General features: G+C 45.2%; 1 protein-coding gene across 1 annotated transcript; it reads left to right on the forward strand.

The window, feature by feature from the left end:
- The first annotated feature begins 726 nt into the window (after positions 1-726).
- On the forward strand, positions 727-21,626 carry DNASE1L3 (deoxyribonuclease 1L3). The gene is made up of 8 exons (XM_068558203.1): positions 727-1,170; positions 5,688-5,776; positions 8,732-8,821; positions 9,397-9,509; positions 12,052-12,164; positions 14,827-14,984; positions 19,708-19,804; positions 20,117-21,626. The coding sequence occupies exons 1-8, from the start codon at positions 1,030-1,032 to the stop codon at positions 20,231-20,233; spliced, it is 918 nt and encodes a 305-aa protein (XP_068414304.1). The 5' UTR covers positions 727-1,029; the 3' UTR covers positions 20,234-21,626.
- Positions 21,627-24,717: the final 3,091 nt, after the last annotated feature.

The following is a 24,717-nucleotide window of genomic DNA, read 5'->3' on the forward strand; positions in this document are numbered from 1 at the left end:
ACACTGCGAGTACTTGGTATGTTAAACTGTACACGACAAAACTTGCCTTAAAAATTATGTAATTCAAACCAGACTTGGACTTCCCTGGTGGCACAGTGGTTTAGAATCTGCCTGCCAGGGGCTTCCCTGGTGGCGCAGTGCTTAAGAATCCGCCTGCCAATGCAGGGGACACGGGTTCAAGCCCTGGTCTGGGAAGATCCCACATGCCATGGAGCAACTAAGCCCATGTGCCCCAACTACTGAGCCTGTGCTCTAGAGCCTGCGAGCCACAACTACTGAGCCCACGTGCCACAGCTACTGAAGCCTCCGTACCTAGAGCCTGTGCTCTGCAACAAGAGAAGCCACCACAAAGAGAAGCCCATGTACCGCTCTGAAGAATAGCCCCCACTCGCAGCAACGAAGATGCAACACAGCCATAAATAAATAAATAAATAAATTAATTAATTAAATTTAATTTAAAAAGAAACAAACCAGACTCTATCTTAATTATGCCCATCAGTGTCGTTGGTGAGCTGGAATCTCGGTGTGTCCAGGGATAGCTAGCTGCCAAGTCCCAGTGATGGCAGAAAATCTGGCAGAATTTCTCACTGACCCTGCCCCGCCCCTTCCCCCCTGCAGAAGGCTCTACACCCCAGGTGCCCTCTGGGGTGGACCATTTCCGAGTTCATCAATTTCCAGGAGAAGGAACATGGTATGAGACCACAGCAGAGATGACCAGATGTCACAGCTGGCTTCCAGCTGGGTTAAGAGTGACTTCGCAGAGACTGGTGCCTAGATTAAACTGACCAGTTTCCTCACCCGAGTGACAAAAACAAGGGATCCCAAAAACTAGCTCATTTCCTTCATTTCCCTGCGGAATGAAACCCATGATCTTCAGTTCCTCAGAGAAGTGAAAGCAGCAACAAGGAATCCAGTAATTCCTGTTATCTGCAGGCTTAACAAGTCAGCCGAGCCTGAGGCGGTGGCCAGGAGCCCACTCTCCAGGCACTGCTGTCCTCTCTTCAAGCCCTGAAGCCAGAGGAGCCCGGGATGCCTCTGCCGCTGGCCTCCCTGCTGCTTCTCCTCCTCTCCACCCACAGCGCCCTGGCCCTGAGGATCTGCTCCTTTAATGTGAGGTCCTTTGGGGAATCCAAGAAGGCAAACTGTAATGCCATGGATGTCATTGTGAAGGTGAGCCCCCCTTCCTGTCAGAAGGATCGCTGGACACCCTTCACACTCTCTCTACAGCTTTCAGACTTTAAGAGACTCAGGAGGAATTTAACTGAAGTTAGTCCCTAGGGTGAAGGTAGCGTGTGCGTGTGTGTGTGTGTGTGCGCGTGTGCGCGTGTGTGTGTGCACATGTGTGTGTGCGCACCCTATCTCCCTCTACGCCCCCCGCTTTCTTCCTCGTTCTCTCCCCCTCCAGCCATCAACCTTATCCCAACTTCCAATTCTAATCTTTCTCCCCACTTAGATAAGACTTTCCTTGGGTAATCTGACCAATGTCTTGGGACTCTGCTCACATTCCTCTGGAGTCAGTTGACTCTCTTTATTTAGTGGTTAATTTATTTTTGATGCTGGAGCTGAAACCTTTCCCAGGACTCTGGGTTTTATTACCTTAGAAAACCCCAGAGGCACCACATTCTGGTGGGAGCGCCAGGAGCCCTGGGTTCAGCTTCCACCTGGCAGCCAGGTGCGCCGGCTCCGGACGGCCTTTCTCCTCCCTGAGCCCCCCCGTGCCTTTCAGCAAGAAAGGGTTATTGTGAAATGTAAATGCAGCACAGGGTTATTGTGAAAATGTAATGAGTCCATGATAAGAGCTAACGTTTATAAAGCCTTCGCTAAGCCCACTATATGCCAGGCACTGTAGACGCTTTATATAAGACAACTCATTTAACTTATGTTAAATAAGCTATGATCACACCTGTCATGTCTTCATAAATATTGGCCATCACCTCTTCACCCGCAATTCCTTCCTCATAAAGCAGTTTTCTTTCTTAATAACAGCTTAATTTTTTAAAATTATAAAGGTATAATTTTTAAATTATAAACTTATAATTTACAAATTAATTTTATTAAATTAAAAATAGTCATTATGGACTATTTTGAAAATACAGAAACATATAAAGAAGTATCCTATCACTTGACGATAACAGTTGTTGGTACTTGGGTAACTTTGTTATGGGCATTTTTCTACGCAAAAATAAATACATAAATCTGCATCTATTTTGCAGCATGGAGACACCCTATATCATCAGTTTTGTATTCTGCTTTTATATGAGAAGTATTTCACATGTTATTAATATTCTTTTAAAACACAACTTTTAATGCCTTATGCTGTGTTTGCAACATGTTTCATTTAATGCTTTCTTATTTGGGGATGCTTAGGTTGTTTCCAATTTTTCTGTTGCAATGCATCTTCCTCTTTGATCTGTGTAAGTAATAATAATAACAATACTTTGTTGTTTGCCTCCTATATGGCTGGCACTGCTCTAAGTATCCATCTGTCCTCTAGCAATCCTGTGAGGGAATGACTATCATTATGCCAATTTATAGATGAGGAAACTGAGGTGTAGAGAAGTAGTAGATACCTTTTTACAATGGAAAACATTCCTCAAAGTGGGAAAACTAGACCAAAGGATTAATGCATTTTTTTAAGGCTTTTGATACATATTCTAAAATGTCTTCCAGAAAGATCTGACAGTGATAAGTGACTAAATCAGCAGGCTGGCTGGATGACCAGCACCCAGCTCTCCTTGGTGAACCCTGCAAGGCTGATGCCATGAAATGCAAGCCTATTTTTTTTTTTAACATCTTTATTGGAGTATAATTGCTTTACAATGGTGTGTTAGTTTCTGCTGTATTAACAAAGTGAATCAGCTATATATATACATATATCCCCATATCTCCTCCCTCTTGCGTCTCCCTCCCACCCTCCCTATCCCACCCCTCTAGGTGGTCACAAAGCACCGAGCTGATCTCCCTGTGCTATGCGGTTGCTTCCACTAGCTATCTACTTTACATTTGGTACTGTATATGTGTCCATGCCACTCTCTCACTTCGTCCCAGCTTACCCTTCCCTCTCCCCATGTCCTCAAGTCCATTCTCTATGTCTGCGTCTTTATTCCTGTCCTGCCCCTAGGTTCTTCATAACCTTTTTTTTTTTTTTTAGATTCCATATATGTTAGCATACGGTATTTGTTTTTCTCTTTCTGACTTACTTCACTCTGTATGACAGACTCTAGGGCCATCCACCTCACTACAAATAACTCGATTTTATTTCTTTTTATGGCTGAGTAATATTCCATTGTATATATGTGCCACATCTTCTTTATGCATTCATCTGTCGATGGACACTTAGGTGGCTTCCATGTCCTGGCTAGTGTAAATAGAGCTGCAATGAACTCTGTGCTATATAACTGTTCTTGAATTATGGCTTCTCAGGGTATATAATGCAAGCCTATTGATGGAAGGATCCAGACTTGGACATAGTCTTCCTCCTCTGTCACTACACAGGTGCATCCTCAGCCCCCAGCACTTCTTAATGGCTGCACAGACCAGTACTGGTGGCTCTCTCTTCTATGCCCTTCTTGGAGAGGAAACTGGAACATATATGTGCTCTGGAAACAGGACCAGTGGCATAATCCCCCCGCTCCATGTCTTTGGAGAGGACGAAATTAACACTGGGGATACCCTGTCCTTGAGCGACAAATTCCAGCCCACCAGGACCCCATACACAGAAAGGTCCCTGTCGTCTCTAATGGGCTTTGGCTTGGTCTGCACCCTGGTTTCTAGGTTACTGCTCGCCCTGAAGGAGCCTCTCCTGCATTTTTACTGAGTTCTTCCTCACCTCTCAGGGCCTTTTCAAATGCCTCCTCCTCCTTGGAGACTTTCCTGATCCTCTGGGCAGATGTAATTAATTATTCCTCAACACTCTCACAGCTCTGACTTTTATTTAGCACAACTTTCATTTGCCTCTCATTGTAGCTAGCTCTTTGCATTTGTCTCTCTCACTGATAATGAGTCTTTGAGGGCGGAACTATATTTTAATAGCTTAGCATGCTGGGCTTTGCAGTCATGTAAACCTGAGTTCAAATCCTACTCTACCACCTATACCGGCTGTGTGACTTTAAACTAGTTACTCAATCACTCTGAGCGTGGTTTCCTCCTATGCTTAATGAGCTAAAAATCGTAGTCATCTGATAGGGTTGGTGAGGCTCAGAGTAGGCTCGCAGTAAATGTTATCTCTTACAGTTATTAACATTATAATTATACCTCTTTACTTCTGCAGTATCCAGCCTGGTATTCTTCACTTACTAAGGGTTTAATAAATATTTACTATTATTATTATTGTAATTATTCAAGCAAAGCCAAGAAGTAGGACGTGCAGGGGTCATGACCCTGGGTTCTGGACTTGGGTTGCCTAGGTTCACATTCTGCCTAGCCACTTTCTAGCTGGGTGACTTTGGATAGTATCTCAGCTTTCCCAGAAAGAACCTCAGGCTCTTTGTCTTTAAAATGGACATGATAATAGTACTTTCCTCAGGGAGTCCATCATTTATTTCAGAGAAGTTAGTTAATTTAACAAAGCATGCAATTTGATACTTAAAACACAGTGCCCAACAATAAAAAAAACAAACAACCCAATCGAAAAATGGGCAGAAGACCTAAGTAGACATTTCTCCAAAAAAGATGTACAGATGGCCAATAGGCACATGAAAAGATGCTCAACATCGCTAATTATTAGAGAAATGCAAATCAAAACTACAATGAGGTATGACCTCACACCAGTCAGAATGACCATCATTAAAAAGTCTACAAATAATAAATGCTAGAGAGGGCGTGGAGAAAAGGGAACCCTCCTACACTGTTGTGGGAATGTAAATTGGTGCCGCCACTGTAGAAAACAGTATGGAAGTTCCTCAGAAAAGTAAAAACAGAATTACCATATGATCCAGCAATCCCACTCCTGGACATATATCCAGACAAAACTATCATTCAAAAAGATACATGCACCCCTATGTTCATAGCAGCACTATTCACAATAGCCAGGACATGGAAACACCCTAAACATCCATCAACAGATGAATGGATAAAGAAGATGAGGTATTGAATACATATACACAATGGAATACTACTCAGCCATAAAAAGGAATGAAATAATGCCATTTGCAGCAACATGGGTGTAACTATAGAGATTATCATATGAAGTGAAGTAAGTCAGAAAGAGAAAGACAAATACCATATGATATCACTTATATGTGGAATCTAAAATAGGACACAAATGAACCTATCTATGAAGCAGAAACAGACTTACATACATAAAGAACAGACTTGTGTTTGCCAAGGGGGAGAGGGAAGGGGAGAAATGAGTGGGAGTTTGAGGTTAGTAGATGCAGACTATTACATATAGAATGGATGGACAACAAGGTCCTACTGTATAGCACAGGGAACTATAGTCAATGTCCTGGGACAAACCATAATGGAAAAGAATACTAAAAAGAAAGTATAAAAAAAAGAATGTATATATATATGTATAATTGAGTCACTTTGCTGTACAGCAGAAATTAACACAACACTGTAAATCAACTATACTTCAATTAAAAAAAAATAGCAACATAGTATGTTATGTTATAGTAAGTGCCCAATAAAAGATTTCATTATTTGTAGTAAATGGCCTCACACCCCTGGGAATTCTCTCTCTGCAGGTCATCAAACGCTGTGACATCATACTCCTGATGGAAATCAAGGACAGAAACAACATAATTTGTCCCACACTGATGGAGAGACTGAACGGGTAAAGACAGGGCCCCTGGACGCTCTGTCGGCTCAAAGCCAGGTGCAAGGGCATCTGAAAGTCCCTGGGAACTGAAACTAGTGTGAGAGCCAACACTGGCCCAGACCACCAGGTCACGTGGCCAACACTGCCCAGGCTTTCAACTTTATTAACCATGGTCCTGAGAACGTTCAACCAGCTAGTTTTAACATGATAAAGCAAAAGAGGGAAACGGGTGAGGAGTCAGGACCGAGAGAAATGAAAGAAACAGACTAGAGGCTGAGCTGAGAAGTACTGTTACAAAGAAAAGATTGCGTGCAAATATGAAATCATGATATGGATATGCCCACAGGCTGGAATATTATGTAGCGATTAAAAGTCATGGTTACCACAGAATAGGTTAGAGCTAAATATTCCAGCATGGAAAGATGGCTACCATATATGTAAAAAAAGCAAGTTCAGAATTGTAGGTAGAAGAGCCCATTTTAGTAGTCACACTACATCATATATGAATGAGGGTGTGCTTGAGTTTGCGTCGGCATAAAAGACAGGAAGGACGTGCTCAAACTGTTAATCGTGGTTACTTCTGGGGCGGTGGTGGGTATGATCGGAGGACCATTGTGGAAGGGGTGTGAGAAGAAAATGGGGAACATTTGCTTTTTATTTTATATACTTCTGTATGATTTGAATATTTGACAAAAATTCTGAATTGACTTTATAAATCAAAATTTTATAAATGAATGTCCTCGAGTAGCTTTAAATGATATTGGGTTATATTTATGATTTATTTCTCAAAGAATAATCACCCCAGAGTGAGTTAAAAATGCATATTCAAGGGCCTCCGTCTATTAATTCTGAGACACACTGATTTCTTAAAACTTCTAATATAATGTTTCTTTTGTAGATATAAGATTAAACAATAGAGTATACAATAGGTACCAAGTTCAATTATGTAAAAAAGCAAAACGAAACAAAAAACATATAAAAGATTCAAAGGCAATGAACCAAAATGTGGACAGTGGTACAGATTTACAAGGAATTCAATGTGATTTCTTCTTCTATATATTTTCTGTGTTTTCCGAATTTTCTACAATGAGCATGTTACACTCCCCCTTCCCTTTTCTTATGAAATATTTTAAACATAGTTAAAAGCACAGAGGAGATAACAAACAGCCCTGTACCCCCCCCCCCATTCAGATTGAAAAAAACAGTGATATCTGGCCATTATTATATTATATTATAACCCAAGCTCAGACCACTTGGGTTTGGATTCTGGCTTTGCCACGAAGGGCAAGTTACTGAACCTCACTGTACCTCATTTTCCCCATCTGTAAATGGAGATAATAATAGAACCCACCATCTTCCTTCCTGGGACATGGCGATAATTAAATTTAATCATGCATGTAAGTGGTTGAGCTGTGCCTGGTATGGAGCAGAGGCGACTAAACGTTGGGATGTTCATTACTAGTCAAAGTAAGGGAATCGCAATGGCAGGTGATGGTCCAGAGGGCCGTAAGAAACAGCCACCTTTAATACCCTAACCAGGGTATCACAGTTGCCAGGCATCCTGTTAATCAATTTACATGTGCTATTTCATTTCCTCCCCACAACAACCTGTAGAGTAGGTACCGTTACTGCTTCCCTTATAGCTGAGGGACTGAGGCACAGAGAGCAGGGACCTGCCCAAGGTTACCCAGGCAGTAAATGGCCAAACCTACCTTTGAACCTGGGTCGTGTCTGCCTCCAAGGCCAATGTTCTATTCTGAGCCCCCTCAGCCATCCTTGGAGTGGCCCTGGCCAGTTTTCAGAATTATGGGGGACGGAGGGGACGGGGGCTCCAGGCACCTGCCCGCAGTTGGTCTGGATTAAGTCCTCCCACCCCCAGTGGTCTCGGTTCTCCCCAACCTCCCTAGACTGTGCCATGGACTCCAGGCAGAGCCAGGCCTGTTTGTCTCCTGATTCCCTGTAAGCCAGGAGGGGCCTTTGTCACTTCGCAGCTGAGTCACTGCGAATAGTTTGCCAACCCAGGACTTGGCAAGGCTAGATTCAGAACAGGGCCAGCCTTCCCAAACTGGAGGCCCAGCAGAATCCACAGTCTGCACTCCTGGGGCTCCCATGACCAGATCTGCCTTAGAATATTCATTCCCAGGAATTTCTGTAGGGTCTAAGTTGGCCCCTAAACACTCTGCTTTTTTCCAACGGAACCTGAGAGTATGCCACAGCTTAGACATGCCCCAGATCTTCTCGTGGGAAGATGAAGTAGAACCGCGTCAGGCTCTGCTCAGGGTGGAGTTATCAGCAAGTTTTTTCAACACATCTGAGAGTCAAGTTTCCCTGATAAGGGTGAGGGGTAGGATCAATGGGACTTCACGACAGTATCCTCAGCCCCCAGGACAGAAACAATAGCTTGATTTGGAATCATAGTTCCAGGACTTGTGAGAAAATGCCTGGGGGTTTTCAGAGCAGAAGAGAATGTCCAAAAAAATGTTACTGGGAATCCTGCATGTGATAAATGCTCAGGAGCGGTGCATGGACAGGGTGACCTGGTGAGGTATACTCGACCAGGAAGTATGAGGTGCAGCCCAGCCATGGGCCAGAACAGTGTTTGGGGCTGATAGTGGCCTGAATCTTTTATGGTCTCAGTGGTGTCCCACATGTACAGGCCAAAGCAGGTGGATTTGGGGGTGAGTAGGATCTGAGTTCAAATCCCAGCTTTGTACTTGCAAATTATAAAAATGGAGTAACGACAGTACCCACCTTATAAGAACAAGAAATAACGGCTGTAAAGATCCTGGTAGATGTTAACAGTCCCAGTCAGTGGTGGCCCTTCTTATAAGACTCAAAGCTTATGATGAACAGAAGCCCTCCTACATGACGTCACGGGAGATACAGAGGCAGACAGGAAGGAGGGGAACCTAGGCAGTAGAGAAATGTTTGTTCTTTAAGATGCAATGTAAACTCTTTTTTGTCTTCCAGAAATTCAAGAAGAGGCAAAACATATAACTATGTGATTAGCTCTCGTCTTGGAAGAAACACATACAAAGAACAGTATGCCTTTCTCTATAAGTAAGTGTAAATTATGCCTCCTGGAACATGGTTCACTTATCAATTATGACTGTGAATAGAATCAAAATCTTTTCTTTAAAACCAAATTTGGATCTCTAACCAGTTCTCAATATTGATCGAAATAATTGCTGTCAAAATCAGGGCTGATGCAAAGTATTAACTCTTCAAAACTAATCTACTGGTTGACTCAGTGACCTGGTCAGGAGAGTGAAGAGTTCTTTATTCTTCATGGTCAAGTCCTGGCTGGGGATGGAAACCTGAGTTGCCCAGCATGGCTGCTCTGGGACTTCATATTCTCATCTTCTTCCTACTAATAATTTGTTGTGAGTCTGACCTTTAAGTTGTGAGTCCCCTAGATAACTAGTATTGCTCAGATCTTCAGCTCCCAAAGGGCTCTGGTCCTTGAGAAGACTTGACTGAGCCTTGTTCTCAGGCAAAAGATCCTCTCCAGTGCCCAAGCCTGCAGGGGAGGCCAACAGAGCTGTGAGAACCTACGTCTCTGCTTCTTGAAAGAAGTAAGAAGACAAGCAACTCACCTGGGAGGACTTTCTTTTTTTTTTTTTTTTTTCTTCTAGGGAAAAGCTAGTGTCTGTGAAAGCAAGCTACCTCTACCATGACTATCAGGCTGGCGATGCACATGTATTTTCCAGGGAACCCTTTGTGGTCTGGTTCCAGTCACCCCACACCGGTGAGACCCACAGGCCCCTCTCACCCCTGATATCCCCAGCGATCCCATAAACGGGCAGCAGCCCTGAGTGTGGGCTGAGATCCCAGGGTTTATACAGCATCTTTAGTGAGGCATCAGGCTTGAGATGACCATTAAGAACTTCTAACACTTGCATGTAGAGGATGCAGTATAGTTTGATGACACCAGGCTGGGTTCTCAGAATGCCACGACTCAAGACTGCCTCAGCTAAGAAGCCACTTTCTTGAATCAGTGATAACCTTACTCTCTTTGGAGCATTTAGGCTGATGGAAATTACTTACAAAAATCCCTCAGTTCCAATCAAGTACAGCTTTTCCTTCATTTGAAAAATTCGAGCAATGGCCAGCAAAGATGATCTCCCAGCCTAGAATCACACTGTCCCTCCAGTACCCACTGAGCAATCTCCCCCACAGACTGGTGGTGGAGAGGAAATCCAAAAGACTGCAACCTGATCTCTGACAACAATAGTACTTGTATTAGTCACTAACAATTATTGATCCCTGATTAGCGCCAGGTTCCTGTAATCTTTGCAACACCCTGCAAGGTAGCAACTAGGATTATCTCCACTTTACATTGGAAGAGACTGAGGTTCAAGTAGATGGAGTCACTTATTCAACATCACCCAGCAGTTACTGAAGTGGACGAGCCAGGGTTGCAACTCAAACTAGCATCTCGGGAGCCCACACTTTTTACCACCATGCAACCTTCAATGGACAGTCAAGAATTAATTTGGTTTATAGACTGGATCTATATAGAATCAAATATTTTTTCAACACCCACTACATGTCAGGCTCTGTTCTGGGCACTGGACAAGGCAGACGAAAGGTCCCTGCCCTTGTGAAGTTATGTTGCAGCAGGGGAGACAGAGAATGACCAAATAAATATATGCAGAGCTGTACATATGAACACCTATATCTATACTACACAAATATTAACATCTTGAACTATGAAGTTCACTATTTTGGCAGAGGGTTAATTAGCTCAGGGGCAGAGTATTTCAAAACAAACATGGGAGAATGGTAGGAAATTCCCAGTAGGAAAAAAAACAAAAAACAAAAAGAATGAGGAGATGGGGGCTATTGAGGGCAAGAAATGCCTTTCAGAGAGCATGTTCAATAATCGTCTTTGTCATGCACACAACTCACATTTAGCTGACCTGGCAGTGTTAGGAGAGGCCCTCCTCACCAAATGATTATTTCTTCTCTGAGAGAGTCCTCAGCCTTTGTGAACTGTTAAACAAACCTGTTTGTCTGGAGCTTCCACCCTTCCCTACCCCTCCCCCGCACACACCCACCCCTGCTGGGATGGCACTACAGCTGTGTCATGTCTGGAGTCTTCTATCTTGCCCAAGGAGGCCATTCATCTACCTTTTCTTTCCTCCATTCATTCTCTCATTCATTCATTCATTCATGTATTCAATCAACAAACATTTCTGAGCACCTCCAATGTGCTGGGCACGGTGCTAGTAGGTGCTGGAGCCAAGAGGGTGAACAAGACAGATAAGCCTGCTCTCACAGAGCTTAGGTTCCAGTGGGCCAAACTAAGGAGCCAAGCAGGTAATTTCAGAGCATGAAGGCAGTAAGCAGGGTTCACTGAATAGCGGGGTGAGGGGCCACCTTAGACAGGGCAATCAGGGATGGCCCCTTGGAGGTGACAACGGCTGTGACCCGAAGAAGCCAGTCACAGAGAGATGGTGGAAAGGCATTCTGGAGGGAGGGCACAGTGAGCACACAAGCTCAGAGGTGGGAAAGGAGCTGGGGTGTTTAGGGGACCAAAAAGAGGTTGGGGAGTGGAGAGGAGTGAGAAGAGTGAGAGACAGGCTGCTGGACCAGGGTGTGGTCCTGGGGACAGGCTGCCAGTCTGAGTCCTGGCTCCCTGCTGTGGGACTTGAGCAGTGATCACTCAACAGCCCCCAGCTCCTGAGTAGGAGTGGGGACCCAGGCACAGAACAAGGGAAAGCCCGAGGAGGAGGCATTCAGAACGACACAGGTGGGCAAGATGCCCGCATCCCCTCACTCAGGCTTCCTCAGTCCCTCCTGGTGGGGGAGGATTTTAGACACTCCACAAAGGACCACTTTGTGTTTTAAATAAACTTTTCCAGGCTTTTTTTTTTTTTTCTGATTACAAAAGGAGTATAAACTGACAAGCCTCAATTTTTTAAATTAGAAAAAACATTTTTTCTTAGTACAAAGCCAAACAGCCTTCATATTTTTTAAAAATAGAAAATACAGGGTTTTTTAAAATGAGAAAATAAAAACACCCCCAATGCCAGTGAGGAACACTGTCTACCAGCTTTCTCTTAGCCACGCAGGGCGAGTCGGAGAAAAGAGGCTTTCGTGTGCTGAGAATAGCTGCCTTATGACCCCAAGATCATTCAAATCTCAACCACTGGACCCTCTGGAAATGGGGGGCCCCAGACGACACAGTCCGTGCCTTTTGGGGGGACAGCCTGTTTCCCTCAAGCAGTGTTCGTGGAATCTTGCCAGAGGAAATGTGTGACCTCCGCCTCTTTCCTGTCCCTCAGCTGTCAAGGACTTCGTGATTGTTCCCCTGCACACCACCCCTGAGACATCCGTTCAAGAGATTGACGAGCTGGCTGATGTCTATGTGGATGTGAAACGTCGCTGGAAGGCGGAGGTGATGACCCTCTGTGTCTGCTGGATTCCCATCTGCAGGGGCAGAATCTGGTCCCTGAGAGGCACGAGTGACTCTGAGGGAGGGTGAGGAGGCAGGGCCTGTGCAGACCACCACCACTTTAGAGCCTCATTTTAGGTCTTTCCTCAGCCCTAAATATCTTTCTGCTGAATCTGCCTGGGTACCATCCATGTGGGTCTTGGGAATTCATACCCTGCTCCACTAATAATGGCTGCCAACATTCACTGAGCGAATGAGTAGCTGGTGCCGGGCAGTATGCTAAGGCTGGACATGGACAAGTTTATTTAATCCTCCCAATAGCCTGATGAGATAACTATTTTGATCATTCCCACTTCACAACTGAGAATAGTAAGACAAAGAGAGGTCAGGAGTCTTTCAGCTACAAGTGACAGAATCTCAAAATGGCTCATGAAAAGGAAGAGCAATTTATTGGTTCAGGCATAGCTGGACCCAGGGTTCAGACAAGGTAATCAGGGCTTGTCTTGTCTCTCTCTCCATCTCTTGACCTTCCTTTCCCCTGGGTGGGCTCCATTCTCAGGCTGGCTCCACCCTTGGGATGGTAAGATAGCTGCCAGCAGCTTCCAGAGCAACTGACAAATTTTCTGCCCCACAATGTAACAAATACCCTGGGACTGAGTCTCATTGGCTATGATTGTGTCACATGTCCATCCCTGAACCAATCACTGTGATCAGGTGGTTGAGATGCTCTGATTGGTTAAGTCTGTTTCAGCTCTACCCCAACCTCACAGACTAAGGTGGAGGAGGGAGGTAGTTTCCCAGAGAAATTAGGGGTGCTATTCTCACAGAAGGGGAATACATCCACCATCCCTCTTGGTTTCAATTATTTCCTCATGTGGACAACAGGGATGCCACCTCCTGTGGCTGCGAGGCCTATGAAAGCTCTTGGCAAATATGGAAGTGCTTCAGAGGGCTCTTCCTCATTCCTCTTTTCTCCTTTTGAGATGTGACGCCAGTGACCCCCTTCCTCCTCCTCAGTTCTACTGCTCAAAGTGCAAAATCAGTCAAATAAAGTGTGGACACAGAGCTAGGGCATGGTGCACACAAGGGGTATATTTCATTGCTTATTTGTTCCTAAAATTATAAATTCCATTCATTCATTCAGCAAGAATTTATTGAGCATCTGTTAAGTGCCAGGCACTGGGGAGCCATCAGTGGCACAAAAATGAACAAGAGGGGAAACTCTTGCGCTCTGAGGGAGGGCCCTTCAGTGAGGCTGATCAGGATTCAGTAGCCTAGAGCAGGTCACTTTACCCCTCTATCCTTTTTCCACAGGGCTGTCAAAGTTTCCTTCTACCTCCTGGTGTTTATTGTAAGATTTAAATTAAACTTTAGAAAATGTTTAACGCTGAGCCTGGCACACAGTGAATGCTCAATAAATCATGCCTATATTAATAGAAGCTGGTTGACACTCGGGTTAAGGATGACATCCTGTCCTCAACTGCGCCCACCGACCTCAGGGAAAACCATGATATCCAAGGTCAAAATAAAATGTTTTTGACGAAAACTCTAAAGTCAGCAACAACGCCAAACAATAGCACAAGCAAGGAAATCTGCGTTTCCTCTTGAGGAATATTAAAATTCTGTTTCAAGAGCCCTGAAAGGAAAAACACTTCCAAGATAGAATGCTCTGATGGTGGCCTCGGTGCAGAGGCGGACAGCTCATTCTATCACCCCCCTCCACCCTCCACTTAAGCCTCTTCTCACTTCCTCAACAGGCAAAATTTCCACAGGAGTAAGTTCCTAGCTTCAAAACAGGAGAGAAAGAGCAGTGCCAAAGCTGTCAAATACACCACCCGAGTTCATTTTCCCTGCTTGGAAACAAAAGGCATCAAGTCATTCATATGTTTATACCTTACAGTAGTTTAAGCCAGAGACAAAAGAAGTGAGGGAATAACTGACCTGGATTCTTCCATCCCCACCTAAATCTGCACCCCAAATTAGAGAGATTTGGTGACTAAGAACAGGAGGGAGCAGGTACAGCAAACATCCTTCTTCCCACTGAGAACACACTTCTTTGTCATACTCGCCTGTCAAATACTCATCAGAACTGTGACTCAATTTTAAACTGTGGCCTCTTCTTTTAAAAAGCAAAATGAAATTAAGACCCTTTATTATTTTGCTAGGGCTGCCGTAACAAAGTACCAAAGACTGGGTAGCTTAAACAACAGAAATTTATATCCTCAAAGTTCTGGAAGGCTGGATGTCCAAGACCAAAGTGGCAACAGGGTTTGGTTCTTCTGAGGCCCCTCTCCTTGGTCTTCCCTCTGTGTCTATGTCCTAATCTCTTTTTATGAGGACACGAGTCACATCAGATTAGGGTCCACCCATATAACCTCATTTTACCTGAATTAGCTCTTTAAAGGTCATCTACAAATACAGTCACATTCTTAGGTATTCTGGGGGTTAGAACATATGAATTAGCTCTTTAAAGGTCATCTACAAATACAGTCACATTCTTAGGTATTCTGGGGGTTAGAACATATGAATTTGGGGGGACACAATTCAACTGATAATAGAACTCATCGTTTATTGGGTGTGCAAGGTGGAGTCATTGCTACCAGGTCTGCCTGAAAACATTAGACAACAATGCCTACAGGTGACAGTTTCGAATCTTGTCTTTCAGAATTTCATTTTCATGGGTGACTTCAATGCCGGCTGCAGCTACGTCCCCAAGAAGGCCTGGAAGAACATCCGCCTGAGGACCGACCCCAAGTTCATTTGGCTGATCGGGGACCAAGAGGACACCACGATCAAGAAGAGCACAAACTGTGCCTATGACAGGTAGGAGGCATCTGCCAGACCACCGCTAGCCCACACGGTGCTTGGTGTGCATTGGAAAAGGTGGCCCCCTCTGGGCAGATGAAGCTCTTGGCTTGGAGAGCTGAGCCGATTAGACTTTAAGCTTCTCCGCTGGGTACTTTGTGCAGCATGCAACCTGCGTGGCCATATATGGTGGCCTTGGTCACTGTAGCTTAGCAGTGGCAAGTGCAGGCTTTGCTGTCAGACGGGCCTGGGTTCAAATCCTGGCTCTACCACTTAATATGTCTGGGACCAAGAGACTTAAGCTCTCTGTGTCTTTGTTCCCTTACCCGTAAAATGGAGATGGTAGTAGTGCCTCACTCATACATGAAGACTAAACAAAGTAACATGTATAAATCTTCACATGCAATGTCTGGAATATGGTAAATGCTCAATATATTCATTGGTTGTCAATTATTCCATCACAAAGACATACCACAGTTTATTCACTCAGTCCTCTGTCACTGGGCATTAGGTTATTACCAAGGGTTTGCTATTAAAAGCATAGCTGAAATGAACATCCTATATATGCATTCTGTGTTTACTTATGATTGCCTCAGGGTAAGAGTCTAAAAATGAGACTAGTTAGTGCAAGGAAATTTACACTTCTAATGCTTTTGCTATACACTTTTTTTTTCTTTTGGCTGTGCCTCACAGCTTGCGGGATTTTAGTTCCCTGACCAGGGACTGAACCCGGGCCATGGCAGTGAAAGCGCCGAGTCCTAACCACTGGACTGCCAAGGAATTCCTACACATTTCTAAATGCAAATATATACATTTAAATAATAGCATTCTCTGGTATTTGTAAAGCCTCCCTGGAGATTTTCAATCAGCTTTCAACTTTGCTCCTTAAGTCAGGAGGGAGGTGAGGGGGGACCTGAAGCGTGTGAATGTTCATGACTGGCACATCCACAGCGGACACCACAGGCCGGAAAGTCCCTAGGAGCCCTGTTCCCAGGAGTGGTTGCTGGTCCCCAAGCTCAGTCTGCACGAGATGGCCATCTGCAAGCAGACAGTTTCCATTTCTCTAGTTTTGAGTTCTGATTTTCGTTTCCATCCCATGACCTCCTCTGTTCCTGTTAGAGCTTTCAGGGCTGGTGCGCCCTCTGCAGACGTCATCACTCTTGCTCCCCAAGGTGGAAACAGCCCTGGCCCTGGGGAAAGTAGAACCAAGGTGGGAAGTTACAGGAGACTGAGCTTCCTGGGTACCTGCCCCCTCCATCCCATTTTGAGGGGCTGCAGCAGAGCTGGCTGGAGAGGGCCACTCACCCACTCGCCCACTTGCACATGCCAGCTGTGTGGCCTTGGGCAGGTCAAGTCCCTTCCGTGGTCCCATTCTTTATCCGTGGCAGAGGAGAGGGAGGTGATCGACAGTAATGGAGCAGAAGAACAGTGAATCCCAGGGAAAGATGGATTAGATGGGGTGGCGGAACAACAGGTTAAAAAAGGTGTTTACTACAGGACCCCCAGTTTTACGCACTTGTATGCCAAAGGATGGCAGGATTACAATGTGCTTTTTTAAACATTTATTTCTTGTTTTGCTGCTCTGAATTTTCTCTGTTTTCAATAACAGTATATATCTTTTATGGTTTGTAAAAGGGCATATGAGGGGAGAAGATGAAATGGCCTCAATTCCAGTCTTTGTTCTGTGTGCAAATATTTATTGAACACTTTCCATGTGCTGAGTGCTAGTGGACAGGCCGAGATGCCCAGAGCTGGCTGGGCACTGTAGCAGCTTCAGGGAGCTTAGTGTGATCCGCAGACTCACACAGAACTAGCAGAAGTCTGAAATGGGGGAGTCTTAACTATGCTGTTCTTGACTCTCTGGGTCTGAAAGGATGGCTTCAAGAAATCTCCACCCAAGGGACTTCCCTGGCGGTCCAGTGGTTAAGACCTCTCCTTCCGATGCAGGGGGTTTGATCCTTGGTTGGGGGAGCTAAGATCCCACATGCCTCGTGGCCAAAAAGCCAAAAAAACATCAAACAGAAGCAATATGGTAACACATTCAATAGACTTTAAAAATGGTCCCCATCAAAAGAAAAAAATCTTTAAAAAAAAAAAAAGAAATCACCCAAATGCGAAGAGTTTACTTATGGAGATTAATTAAAAATTAACCAGGTGGTGTTGGTCGCAAACAAAGGAAACCAGGTCAGCTGGTCGGAATCAGGGAAAGCTCATTGGACAGTCCATGGGCTGGCAGTTTAACCCAGCTTGTCATTCTTCAGCCAGTCAGCTGGGGCCATGTAGACCCCAACCGCATCACCACACTCGGGATACATTAGATTCCATTTAACCACCACGTTCCCGTTTTCTGTCATCATTGCAAAGCAACTATACTATATTTGTCTTTAAATCTATTCATTTATTACTGAAATAAATATATTTTAAAAGGAAATTTCATAAAGCTAAGGTAAGAAAACAGCACCACTTGCCATAAATAAAAAATAATTGTAAAAGTAAGCCCAGTGAAAACCGAACAATGTTACATTATACCTTAATTCTCTTGTCTGCAGAATGCTCTCTCTTGGTCAAAATAGGAGCTTAGGGAGGCATTAAAGATAAACCAGAACCTTTCTCCATAATTGAATCAGGAAAAGTGAAAATAATTGCAAAGGGAACATCTTTTCAGTACGCAAGCCATTGCAATGTGCTGTGATGTCCATGTCTCTTCTACTGCCAGGGCTCCCTGCTCACACAAGGGACACTGTCCTGGTGCCCACAGATCACCGCAGAGCTGACCCTGTTTCCCAACCATAGGCACTGTCCTGAGGGTCTCTGTCGGGGAGGGGGAAATTTCTGCCTCAACCCCTCTTGAGTCCTTATGGCTGGACTATAATAAAATTGACACAAGACCAATTAATAGGAGAAAAAGAAACAAATCTTAATTTGTGCACATGGAGGTCTCATAGAAATAGGACCTAAGAAGTGGTCAAATCGTAGCAATATCTTTTTTGATCTACCTCCTAGAGTAATGAAAATAAAAACAAAAATAAACAAACGGGACCTAATTAAACTTAAAAGCTTCTGCACAGCAAAGGAAACCATAAACAAAACAAAAAGACAACCCACAGAATGGGGAGAAAATATTTGCAAATGGAACAACTGACAAGGGATTAATCTCCAAAATATACAAACAGCTCATGCAGCTCTATGTCAAAAAAACAATCAAAAAATGGGCAGGAGATCTAAATAGACATTTCTCCAAAGAAGACATACAGATGGCCAAAAGGCACAGGAAAAGATGCTCAACATCACTAATTATCAGAGAAATGAAAATCAGAACTACAATGAGGTATCACCTCACACCAGTGAGAATGGCCATCATCAGAAAGTCTACAAATAACAAATGCTGGAGAGTGTGTGGAGAAAAGCAAACCCTCCTACACTGTTGGTAGGAATGTAAATTGGTACAACCACTACGGAGAACAGTATGGATGTTCCCTAAAAAACTAAAACTAGAACTACCATATGATATAGCAATCCCACTCCTGGGCATATATCCAGAGAAAAGCATAATCCGAAAGGATACATGCACCCCAGTGTTCACTGCAGCACTATTTACAACAGCCAAGACATGGAAGCAACCTAAATGCCCATTGTCAGAGGAATGCATGAAGAAGACGTGGTACATATATACAATGGAATATTACTCAGCCGTAAAAAATAATGAAATAATGCCATTTGCAGCAACATGGGTGGACCTAGAGATTATCATACTAAGTGAAGTAAGCCAGGAAGAGAAAGACAAATATCATATGATATGACTCCTATGTGGAATCTAATTAAAAAAAATAAAGACACAAATGAACTTATTTACAAAACAGAAACAGACTTACAGATATTGAGAACAAACTTATGGTTACCAAGGGGAAATGTGGGATAAATCAGGAGCTTGGGATGAACACACACACACACACACACACACACACACACACACACACACACACACTACTATATATAAGATAGATAACCAAGAAGGACCTACTGTACAGAACAGGGAACTCTACTCAGTATTGTGTGATAACCTATATGAGAAAAGAATCTTAAAAAGAATGAATATATGTATGTGTATAACTGAGTCACTTTGCTGTACACCTGAAACTAACACGACATTGTAAATCAACTATACTCCAATAAAATAAAAATAAAAAAAAAACGAAGTGGTCAAAGCAGGCAGCTTTTATACTTTTTAGACCAAAAAAACAATACATTTTTGAGGAATTGAGAGGACAAAGAAGCTCAGGTTTTGGGTTCTCAATGAGTGAAGAATCTAAAGAGAATTTGGGCTTGGAGTAGTGAATTAAAGAAGTAACAAGGTTTGTTCACACAGGCTTCTTGGCCTGAATTCCCTTTCTCTGGGGATAAGGGTGCTGGTCCTTCCTTCTACCTCCAGATGCAGGGAGTGCATCTTTCACAGGGGAGATTTATTTCCTGCTTTCAGGGAGACCGACAGGAGGGTCAGAGTGTCCCTACTGCATTAGCTGTTTAAGTAACTTTAATTCAAAATAATCAATATGCCATTGTGGCATATTTTGGGGTGGCCCCCCCTGAGCTTCAACACAAGCTAGAACCAGGGCGGGACTTTTGACCTCCATGTGAAAGTGCCAAGCGGTTCAGTCATTCTAGATGTCAAGCAGGAAGCCCGGTTTGATCTCAGAAATCAACAGGGTGGATTAACGTGACTATCTTCCCTCTCCTTCTCCAGGATCGTGCTCAGAGGACACGAGGTTGTCACCTCTGTTGTTCCTCAATCAAACAGCATCTTTGACTTCCAGAACGCTTACAGGTTGACCGAAGAGAAGGTACAGCTGTCATCTTGTTTTTCTGTGCCACCACCCTGGGAAGATGGGTTGGTGTCACACAGTGGTGGTTCAGGTCACCAATGGAGATCTGACATTGAGCCACTGGACCTTGAGTCTCAAAGTCTATGATTCCGTGACTTGAGGACCTGCCTCAATTTCTGACTGAACTGGTGCAGGGACAATGCTCCCAGTGCATGTTCTGTTGGGTGACTTGGGGCATTTCATCCTGGGCCTCCCTCAGCTTGAATTCGTTCATCACTAAAATGAAAGTGTCTCCTAATTCCCAAATTTCTCTCTCCTTTCTCTTTACAGGCCCTGGATGTCAGCGACCACTTTCCAGTTGAATTTAAACTTCAGTCTTCAAGGGCCTTCACCAACAGCAAAGAATCTGTCTCGCCAAAGAAGAAAAAAAAGACCAGTCGCGCCTAGATACAAGGGTGCCATTTTATTAACCATTTCTCTTGCCTCTACATAAAGCAGCTCCAATAGGTATGAACTGTTCCCGGCGCTCAGGAAACAAGAATGGCCCAACTACTTTCATTTTTCAACTTGTATCTAATTCATCTTGAGCCAAATTGGGAACAGTGTCTTCTATTCTCCCTCTAGAACTCGAGCTCATACCTCCCCTGAATTACTCAAAAGGAAACTAGGGTCTTTTGCAGTCCAAAACGATGGCCTTCATGTCCGGAGCTAGCCCCATCAGCTGTCACTGCTCTACCTGCCAAGAGAGGCCGCAGGAAGAGGAATATCAGCTTTCCGTCTTCTTGAGGGCGTCCTGTTCCATGCAAAATGACCAGAAATGCCAAGAACACCAAGGTCCCAACTGTAGCCCATGATTTGGGCAATGAACTGCTTTAGGATCTGGTCCTCCTGTCTGAAGTCAGGCCACCATAATATCTTGCAGGGATGAAAGGTGAAGGCCATTCCCACTGGTCTCCCTGCCTCCAAATAGTCCTCCAACTCAGCCAGCCCAGTAACCACCAGTGTCATCCTTTGAAATTCCAATCTGACCACAGCACCCCCCCCTTCCCACACCCTGCTTTAAAAGCCCCTGAAGGAGCTCCCGTCACCACTTGGAGAGAGCCCAGGGCATTTGGACACCCATGAAGGTCTCTATTACCTGGCCTATCATGTCAGCCTTACCTTCGTCCCACCTTGCACTTTTGCCCAGCAGGACTGCCCCTTCCCCGCATGCCCCAAGCTCTCCCTCCTTCTGGGCTCTGGCTCAGCCCATCCCAGAGCCTGGTCAAGTAACCCTGGCCACCCCAACATATGCCATACCCCTATTATAACATTCACCACATTGCATGTCACCGAGGCCACTATTTGGGCTCTTTGGGGGACCTGGTGGGACAAAGGCCCAGTTGGCTGGGAGGGACTGGAGGATTTTGCTATCTTTCTGCAACTAAAGACTTGCAGAGGAGTCCAGCAGCGAGGCACCATTTTACCTATATCCATGGTGACCATTTTTTTGGTTTGTTTTGCTTTGTTTTCCCTTATATTGTTTCTCTGTCCAAGTAGTACATGAACAGGGCTAAATCTGCAAGCAGTACCAAGGAATAAGCAAAGAGAACAAACGCTGTGCCTTGGCCCCCCAGTGTCCTGTCTCAGAAGCAGCCCCTCCTACCAGCTTACGCATGCCACCAGAGAGTCTGCATAAATAAGCACCGTGTGTAACTTTGAGAAATACAGAGTATAGCATTCTATACACGTGGTCCCTCTCTGCTGATTTTCCTAAATATATCCAGGATGATGTGACTTTTGATATAAGAAAACGAGACTGTAAGCCTGATTTTTTTTTTATAAATTTATTTATTTATTTGTTTGGGTTTTTTTTTGGCTGTGTTGGGTCTTCGTTGCTGTGCGCGGGCTTTCTCTAGTTGTGGCGAGAGGGGCTACTCTTCATTGCGGTATGTGGGCTTCTCATTGTGGTGGTTTCTCTTGTCATGGAGCATGGGCTCTAGGCACGCGGGCTCAGTTGTTGTGGCTCACGGGCTCTAGAGCACAGGCTCAGTAGTTGTGGCGCACGGGCTTAGTTGCTCCATGGCATGTGGGATCTTCCCAGACCAGGGCTCGAACCCATGTCCCCTGCATTGGCAGGAGGATTCTTTTTTTTAAAATAAATTTTATTTATTTATTTATTTTTGGCTGCATTGGGTCTTTGTTGCTGCGCGCGGGCTTTCTCTAGTTGTGGCGAGCGGGGGCTACTCTTCGTTGCGGTGCGTGGGCTCCTCATTGCAGTGGCTTCTCTTGTTGTGGAGCACAGGCTCTAGGCACGCGGGCTTCAGTAGTTGTGGCTCGCGGGCTCTAGAGCGCAGGCTCAATAGTTGTGGCGCATGGGCTTAGTTGCTCCGCGGCATGTGGGATCTTCCCGGACCAGGGCTCGAACCCATGTCCCCTGCATTGGCAGGCGGATTCTTAACCACTGCGCCACCAGGGAAGTCCTCCATTTCTTTATCATTCACCACAGCAAGTATTATGGTGAGTCTTGAGAAATGGAGATGCCCCTATTTCCAGTCTTTGCTATTTTCTCGTCTTCATCAACACTCCTTTCCTGCCTCAAACAAACATGCTCCCCAGTGCCCTTCATCCCGTCCCTGTGAGTCAGTGGCAGGGGTGGGGAGGAGAGAAGGGAGCTTCTCCAGGTCAGCAACCCTGGCTCCCATCTCTCCCTCAGACTGGAGAAGGCAAGTATAAACGGCAGTTGCCAAACCGGGAGAGGAAAGAGTGACAAACTGGAGGCCACATCCCTCTTCCTTCCCAGAAGGAGAAAAAGCACCCAGCCCAGGGATGTGTGGGTGAGAGAGGCTCACACCTGTGTCAGCCACCTAGGACCCCTATCGGGGCTTCCACCCAAATAGTCCTGAAGCCAGAGGCCACATTGAGGAGCCAGTATTCCCATGTCACTTACCCACAGGTCACATCTCGAAGGAGGAGTGGGTAACTGCAGTCCCACAGGACCCTGGCAGCAGTGTGTTCAAGCTTTAGGATTCAGGGAAACTACTGAAATTAGGTAAATCTAAAGGAATTTCAAGGAAACAGGATGTGCACACATACACACTCGATCCTTCTGGGAAAATGGGTTGGGAAACAGTGAGTGCCCTGCATGGAACACTAGCTGAATGACTGCTTGGTTCCCCAGGCTTCATGGGGCCAAGGGCAAAGGGGGCGGCCCTAGTCCAAGTCACTGACTCTTGTTTGATGACATCGCAGCCTCCTTACTGGTCCCACCACTTCCCCCCTTACCCCCTACAGTCTGTTCTCCTCCCGCAACCAGGGTGTGCTCCCTAAAATGCAAATCTCATCCTATCTCTCCCCTGCCTTAAACCCTCAATGGCTCCCCATTTCTCTCTGGATAAAGACCAAGTCCTCACCATGGCCCACAAAGCTCTGTGGTTCTTGGCTTTCACTTACCTTTCCAACTCCGTTTTCAACCATGTACACTCTGTAGCCACATCACTTTGTTCCTCTGTTCTTCAGGCTCTCCCCAGCCTCTGGGCCTCTTCACGTGCTGTTTCCCTCCTCCTGCATCACTCTTCTCCCCCTTCACTTAGCAAACTTCTCATTCCTCGAAACTCAACTTAAACCTCAGTCAATCAGAGAGGCCTCCTCTGATCAGCTCTCCCCAGTCTATTTTGGGAACCTCATTTACATCTTCCCACAGTGCCCTGTGTGTCCCCTTCCTAACCCTCATCACAGGTGTAATCACCTGTCCAATGTCTGTTCCCCATCCCCAACCTACTACCTCTATGAGAGCAGAGCTATGTCTTCTTAGTCACTGCTCAATAAATTTTTGTCAGGTTAATTAAACTCAGGGGGCACAACTGTGCTGTCGTGGAGTAAAAAGCAATAGCCTTTACACAGTTATCCTTTAAAAAAAATTATTTTGAGCAAAAGATAGTAAACATTGGGTAGTAGAATCGTAATTTTTCTTTGAGAAATCCTTCCGGATGGAAATACCTCATTTGCAAAGTCAGGGAATGATTTTTGCTGGTTCAAACTGGGGACTTAAAAAAATAACAGTACCCTCCAGTGTACTGTAGTTTCTCAAAGAACACCTGAAGGATATAAACTAGAATGGCAGGAATTCCCTGGTGGTCCAGTGGTTAGGACTCTGTGCTTCCACTACCACGGCCCTGCAGTCAAACTAAGAACCCGCAAACCTGCGTGGCGTGGCCAAAAAATAAAATAAAATAAAATAAAATAGGGGGACTTCCCTGGTGGTGCAGTGGTTAAGAATCTGCCTGCCAATGCAGGGGACACGGGTTCGAGCCCTGGTCCGGGGAGATCCCACATGCCGTGGAGCAACTAAGCCCGTGCACCACAACTACTGAGTCTGCGCTCTAGAGCCCATGCGCCACAACTACTGAGCCTGTGCTCTAGAGTCCCCGAGCCACAACTACTGAGCCCGCGTGCCACAACCACTGAAGCCCGCACGCCTAGAGCCTGTGGTCGGCAATGAGAAGCCACCGCAGTGAGAAGCCTGCGCACCGCAACCAAGAGTAGCCCCCACTCGCCATAACTAGAGAAAGCCTGCGCACAGAAATGAAGACCCAATGCAGTCAAAAAACAAACAAAAAACAAAAAACTAAACTTAAAATAGGAAGGGCTTCCCTGGTGGCGCAGTGGTTGAGAATCCGCCTGCCAATGCAGGGGACATGGGTTTGAGCCCTGGTCCGGGAAGATCCCACATGCTGCGGAGCAACTAAGCCCGTGCACCACAACTACTGAGCCTGTGCGCCACAACTACTGAGCCTGCACTCTAGAACCCATGTGCCACAACTACTGAGTCTGCGTTCCAGAGCTCACATGCCTGGGGCCCGTGCTCTGTACAAGAGAAGCCACCGCAATGAGAAGCCCTCGCACCGCAACGGAGTAGCCCCCGTTTGCCACGACTAGAGAAAGCCCGCACA

The sequence above is a fragment of the Eschrichtius robustus genome, chromosome 12, assembly GCF_028021215.1.
Source record: "Eschrichtius robustus isolate mEscRob2 chromosome 12, mEscRob2.pri, whole genome shotgun sequence".
Taxonomy (NCBI): domain Eukaryota; kingdom Metazoa; phylum Chordata; class Mammalia; order Artiodactyla; family Eschrichtiidae; genus Eschrichtius; species Eschrichtius robustus.